Source organism: Phyllobates terribilis, unplaced genomic scaffold (assembly GCF_046119375.1).
Source record: "Phyllobates terribilis strain yellow unplaced genomic scaffold, ASM4611937v1 Scaffold_268__1_contigs__length_2594270, whole genome shotgun sequence".
Classification (NCBI taxonomy): Eukaryota; Metazoa; Chordata; class Amphibia; order Anura; family Dendrobatidae; genus Phyllobates; species Phyllobates terribilis.
The window spans coordinates 941,545-948,504 of NW_027363028.1; the positions used below are offsets into that span (position 1 = coordinate 941,545).

A 6,960-nucleotide genomic window follows, 5' to 3' on the forward strand; every position below is an offset into this window, starting at 1 on the left:
AGGTTCGACAATGTACTGCACACATGTCCAACTTTTGATTATATTTGACCCACGACACCAGAACCACCACACTTATGTGAGGCCATTATTCTGCATGGAGGACTTTGTGGGGCCCATTATACTGGATGGAAAGCTATGTGGGGCCCATTATACTGGATGGAAAGCTATGTGGGGCCCATTATACTGGATGGAAAGTTATGCGGGGCCAATCATACTGTATGGAGGACTATGTGGGGCCCATTATACTGTATGGAGGACTATGTGGGGCCCATTATACTGTATACTGGTTGGTCCATGACTTTGTCCAAGTTTTTCATTTTGGCCCTTTGCATGTTTTGAGCTTTACATCCCTGATGTACAATCTGTATGGGTAATGTACATGGAAATGGCAATAATGGAAAGCTGCTAATTGGACTTTGCTACAAGCCTCCTAATATAGCTGAACATGAAGAGGATGATATGCTGCAACAAATTAAAAAGGCAACAAAAACAAGTCATGGTCAAAAGTGTTGGCTCCCTTGAAATTGTTCCAGAAAATTAAGTAATTCTCCCAGAAAATTATTGCCATTACACGTTTTGTTATACACGTTTATTTCCTTTGCATGCATTGGAACAACACAAGAAAACAGAGAAAAAAAGGCAAATTGAACATAATTTCACACAAAATAGGTCGGACAAAATAGTTGACACCTTGCCAAAATTGTGAGTAAACAACTTTGTTTCAAGCAAGTGAAGCTTGTTCAAATGCAATTGTGGCAAGTAACAGGTGTGGGCAATATGAAAATCACAACTAAAACCAGATAAAGGGACAAGTTGATTCAATCTTTGCATGAGTCTGAGGACTTGAAAACCAAAATTGTTGAAAAATATCAATAATTTCAAGGCTATAAGTCCATCTTTAGAGATCCGGATGTTCTTCTGTCCAAGGTGCGCAACATAATCAATAAATTTACAACACATACAGTCAAATATGGTGGAACTTCAAAAATGTTTTGGGGTTGTTTTGCTGCCTCTGGTCAGGTACCTTAACTGTGTGCAAGGCATCATGAAATCTGAAGATTAGCAAAGGATTTTGGAGCACAATAGAGTGCCTAGTGTCAGAAAGCTGGGTTTGCTTGCTAGGTCATGGATCTTCCAGCATGACAATGACCCCAAACATATTTCAAGAAGCACCCAGAAAATGGATGGAAACAAAGTCCTGGACAGTTCTGACCAGCAATGAATCCGGATCTAAATCCCATTGAACACCTGTGGAGAGATCTTAAAATTGCTGTTTGGAGAAAAATATAAAAATCTGAAAGTCCTCAGTGGTTGATACAATCTTTTCAGTTAGCCATTAGTCAGTAAGCTTTCGAGACTACTCAGGTCTCTTCATCACACATAGTATAACACAAAACAAAAAACCAAGCAATGTGAACATTGCTTGTTTTTTTGTCTTGTTTGCATTCTGTGCAAATTAGGGGTGTGGCATCCGCCTTGTTGAGCTGGTCAGTATATATGTAGCTTACCACGGGCTTAGGTGGTCTGATATTGGGACCCGGTTCTATTTGTCTACCCTTTAATATGCATCACTTCAACTTTGATATACAGTAAGGTTTTTAATATAGACAGTGTAGGACCGTCCCAATTAGGGTCATCTTGTCGCTGGTGGGACGGCTTGTATACTTTTTTTGATCAAAAATAGTTCACTAAGTACCCTATATTTCATATGCAACTTTGCATTACATTTATATATAATGATGGTAGGGTATGTGATATATTTTTTGTCTTTTGTAGGTTTTGTATAGTATAACACAAAATCTGAATAGTCACATATTAATACACAACAGGGCACAGGAATAATGCGATAAGACAAGTGACGTGAAGCAGAACTATCATCATGGGAGAGGGAGAAGCAGTTGTGGCCGTAAAAAGGTTTGGCCACAAGTAGATATATTCTTTATTTTTTTATTGTGTGGTGATGAGAATTCATCCTTGTTCTAAGTTTTTGCCCTGTCTCCCCTACATACAGACCCCCAGTTGGACATTTGGTACATATAATTAAGTACACTACATTAGTTGTGATTCAGCTGAAAGTACCTGGGATCTTGTGGTCCTGATGTGAGTTGGGAAACTTTATCTTGTCCGTGGTCATTATAAATGGACGGGTTTTACATTTACAGTTGGTGAGAATGAATTTTATAAGTTTCACCACAAAGATGAAACTATCCTCCCGGTCATGTAGATTGGGAGGAAGAAGGCGCTATGGTGGCTGCGAATTTGTAGACAGGGAACCGATGCCTGTCCGTATGGATGTATGTATTGTAGATTTAGAGTTTTTTTAAAATTGCGCCAGCGATAGTGGAATGGATTAGGGAGACGGGGTAATTAGTTAAAATTCCTTTATTGGGTTACAATTATTAAAATTGGAATAGAATAGGATATAAGATAGTCCGTAAGAAGTACACTAGGTCCGGGTGTGTACAGTAAATTTTCAATAAATAAAATAAAATAAAATAGAGTTCATAGATTTCAATACATGAATATCAGTTGAATAGGCCAGTAGGTAGTTCAATGGAAATGGGTCAGTACTGGCATATGATCCCGGTTTTCCTTGATGGAGGTATTGGTGCGAAGACCTGGTCAGACGTGGTGATCGTACCTCAGCGTAGTGGGGTTTTTTGCTTCTTTTTGGATTTAGCTAGGGAGGAGGGGGGGGGGGGGAGAGAAAATATAATGGGAGTAAGATGATTCTTTTAGTATAGAGTTGTGCATACAGTTTGGTGATCAGGGGCGTGATCACGTACCTTCTGCCGGATGTGATTGGCCCACTTTTTTTTCGTTGATCCTGTCTGTGGGGCCTGTAGACTTCACAGTGTATTAGTCATATTCAACCGCTGTGTCAGATTCGAACATGGCCAATGTCCTGAGAAGGAAGAAGCAGGGTGAGCTGGGTCCTGCCTGGGGACCCTGTTTAAGTGGGGTCCGACCTTGGCCCCCTTGACCTTGTATCCTCCCGGTCAGTTTGCTTTCCCTCCCAGTACCTTTTTATTCCAACAATGTTAGGTTTCTGGGAGATTATACTTGTTCCCTTTATTTTTGGTTCTCCTTAGCTTGCCTTCTTTGCCCTATATGAATGTGTTTTTGTTTCTCACTCAGAGTTTTCGTATTTTCCTTCATACTTTCCTTTCCCCTGGTTGACAGTGTGTTGCCGCCTCCCCTCTGGTTCCTCAGGAGGTATGAGAAACTCCTCAACGGCTTATTAGTTAGTTGGGTGTGTGGTGGAGTTTTTAGTTGTGCAGCTAGGGCTGTTCTAGTCTGTACAGAGACTAGTTGGGTGTAGTTGCGGCATTCTCCCCTGTGTGGATTCTCCGGTGGTTATCAAGATGCGCTTTCTGGTTAAAACATTTCCCACATTCTGGACATGAAAAAGGCTTCTCCCCTGTGTGAGTTCTCTGATGTTTATAAAGATATGATTTGTGTCCAAAACATTTTCCACAATCTGAGCATGAAAAAGGCTTCTCCCCTGTGTGAGTTCTCTGATGTTTATAAAGATATGATTTGTGTCCAAAACATTTTCCACAATCTGAGCATGAAAAAGGCTTCTCCCCTGTGTGAGTTCTCTGATGTTTGATAACATTTGATTTCTTTGCAAAAGATTTCCCACATTCTGAACATGAAAATGGCTTCTCCCCTGTGTGAGTTCTCTGATGTTTGCTAAGAGTTGATTTCACTGTAAAACATTTCCCACATTCTGAACAGGAAAATGGCTTCTCTCCTGTGTGAGTTCTCTCATGTGCGATAAGATATGATTTCTCTGTAAAACGTTTCCCACATTCTGAACAGGAAAATGGCTTCTCTCCTGTGTGAGTTCTCTGGTGCCTAACAAGATCTGATTTCTGATTAAAACACCTCCCACACTTTGAACAAGAAAATCTATTCTTCGCTGTGTGAATTTTTTGAGGTTTAAGAAAAGACTGTTTGGGAGGAAAACTATTTCTATATTCTGAATGTGAAAATAGCTTCTTAGCATGAGGAGCAGTTCGTTTTTTAATGCTTGTTTTGTGACTTTGATTTTCCTTAGTAGTTGGTAATGAATCAGAAGACAGGACCTGTTTCAAAGGATCAGATGACAGATCATTGCAGTGAAGGGATGATGGTAAATCTGGAGAAATGTCATTCATTTCAATTGTATCCTGTTGGATCTGAAAATTATCTGATTTGAAAATTGAAGATGTCAGCTGTCCCTCTGATCTCCTAGTACAGACATCTGCCAAGAATAAAACCGAATATTATTTTTTAATAAAAAAATCCTTGAATTTTATATTTTTGAACATTTCTACTTAAACTGTCCATAAAAAGGGCAAGTTATATAAAAAAAAAATCACTTATTCACCAGGACAATGACTGTCTGATAGAAAACCTCATAGAAAGGAGCAGTAGAGCATGGTGTTCTGCCTCCCAAATATGGAATAAAAAGACACCAAATGATGTTATGTAGGTGAAATAATACCAATAAAAACTTCTACTTATCTCACAAAAAACAAGCCCCCACTCAGGTCCATCATCTGTCAATGGAATAACAGAGGTTTCCACATTATTAGTGGCTCAAAGGCTCTTGAAAAGCAACATGGCTTCCATAAACCAATCCAGCAATATCCGCTCTCCCAAAGTCAGATCTCCCCCTCACTTCTGAGCCTTACAGTGCGCCCAAACCACATTCAGCATCCATGTATTTGGCATTACTATAGTGAGAAGAACCCACTTAATTTACGGTGTGTGTCTCCTGGAGCACAATCTGGGCACTATGTGTTGGGTAATAAAATAGCATATTTGTAATTTTCACTCTCCAACATCCACTGCGTGCTAATTTCTGGAAAGTGACTGTGGAGTCAAAATAGTCACTACTCCTATAGATTAATTCACTGAGGGTTATAATTTCCAAAATGGAGTCACTTTATGGGGATTTCTACTGATCTGGTCTTCTACCATTTTGTTATATTAGGGCTTCTGCAAAAGGTGTGTCCCATCTCGTCTGGGACGTCTACTTCTCCTCCTGCTTCGACTTGTGTGACGTCTGCTTCTGTCACCAGGAGCCGCCTTATTCATTCTGCAGGTGGCGCTGGTGATAGAAGAGACGTCAGAACCAGAAGCTCTGGGCGGCGCAGGCTCTGTCCAGCCACTAAGATTAGGGTTGCTGGTACCTGTAGTACCATCCAGTCTGGCAGTATGGGTGTGTGTGCTGTCCAGCTGGAGTAATCTGCTCTCGGCTTCAGCCAACTGGAGAGCACCGCACCCTACTAAAGCTGGAAGCATATCGCCGGAAGCTGCCAGATACAGCCTTGTTCTCCTCTGGTTCAGTCCTCTGTGCTCAGCTCCCGGCTTGTGTATTTGTTTCTGTTGTGACCTCGGCCCGTTTACTGACTACTCTTGTGTCTTCTGATTTTGTATTTTCTCTGCCCTCCTGGTTCTGACCCGGCTACCTGACTATTCTTCTTCCCATCTCACTCCACAGAACAGCAGGTAACACCGTGGCCCAAGCCTAGGAGTCTCTGTGTAAGTCCAGATCCATGTAGAAGGGATAAATGGTGATGGGCAAAGTAATTTGTGAAATCTGTAAATGGGGTAGATAGTGCCAAGCCTAATCGTGGTAGCCATCTTTTGAGCTTCCAAATGACCATAAACAGTGCCCCCAATACATTGTGTCTGGGAACTTTCCAGCAAAATCTGCATTCCTAATAGCTAAATGGCGCTCCTTCCCTTCTTAACCTGCCATGTGCCCAGACAGTAGTGTACAACCGTATACAGGGTATTGTCAGATTCAAAAGAAGTTGGAAAATAATTTGTAAGGTCCATTTGTTTTCTTATCCTTTGTGAAGAATTCCAAAGTTATCACCACATAAAGTGACACACGTCAGATTTGAAAAATGGCCCTGATTAGGAACAGAAAACTGACTGCAGGAAGGGGTTAAAGCAGAGGATTACTGAAGTCAAAAACTGTGACTATAGACAATAAAACATCAACTGAAATGAACAAACCCAACAGTCTCCATCAGAGAAAAATGAGTAACTAGTGGTGAAACCTCTCTGGGGTAATTGGAGTATGGGGCTCGGTGGCTCTTGGCAATCTAAACTATCGTAAGGGACAATATTTTCTGTCAGATGAGTGTCAAGAAGAAATATTAGACATTTAAAGTGAACTTTTTTACAATACTGCAGAGCTGAGGTGTCTTAAATTTAGATCTCGGGCATTTGGAAGAGGAAATGGAGATCTTTCTGAAAGACGACCAGGGAGTTACAGACTCACATAAGTGAGGCCGGCCGATCCCACCACAATGAAACTACGAGGGTCAGTCAATAAGTAATGCCTCCTATTTTTTTTCTCCTTAAATAAGGTAGATATGTTAAATATTCGAATTTGGCACAATTCCTCAAACCTTCTTCTCCAATCCACAGCAATTGCAACTTCCTGCACCAACAGGTGGCAGGACTGTATCCGTTTGCAAAATGGCTGACATCGATGTTCGTATTAGACAACGTTCTGTGATTGAATTCTTGCATGCAGAAGGTGAAACGCCCATTTGAATTCATGAGAGACTGAAAAATGTGTACGGTGATGCAACAGTGGATGTCAGTACTGGTAGACGATGGGTTCGTCGCTGTAACACAGCTGAAGGGCCATCACCGTTGGCTGACAAAATGCGGAGTGGCAGGCCAGTAACCGCAGTGAATCCAAGCAGCATTCAGCGAGTCGATGACATCATTCGTGGTGACCGCCGGGTGACTGCAGATGAATTGTGTGCCATTATCTGCCTCAGTAAAGGCAGTGTGATGAAAATTATTGGACAACTGGGATACAGAAAAGTTTGTGCACGGTGGGTCCCAAGAATGCTTTTTACCATGCTGGAATACATGCCCTTGTTAAACGGTGGACCAAGACTGTGGAAATGGATGGAGATTATATTGAAAAATGACAAATTA

The 6,960-nt window shown here is 41.2% G+C and overlaps 1 protein-coding gene across 1 annotated transcript; it reads right to left on the bottom strand.

The window, feature by feature from the left end:
- Positions 1–2,364: 2,364 nt before the first annotated feature.
- LOC141219411 (uncharacterized) lies at positions 2,365–4,204 on the bottom strand. Its single transcript, XM_073666132.1, has 2 exons — positions 2,787–4,204; positions 2,365–2,680 (listed from the first exon to the last, which is right to left on the bottom strand). The coding sequence occupies exon 1, from the start codon at positions 4,161–4,163 to the stop codon at positions 3,309–3,311; it is 855 nt and encodes a 284-aa protein (XP_073522233.1). The 5' UTR covers positions 4,164–4,204; the 3' UTR covers positions 2,365–2,680; positions 2,787–3,308.
- Positions 4,205–6,960: the final 2,756 nt, after the last annotated feature.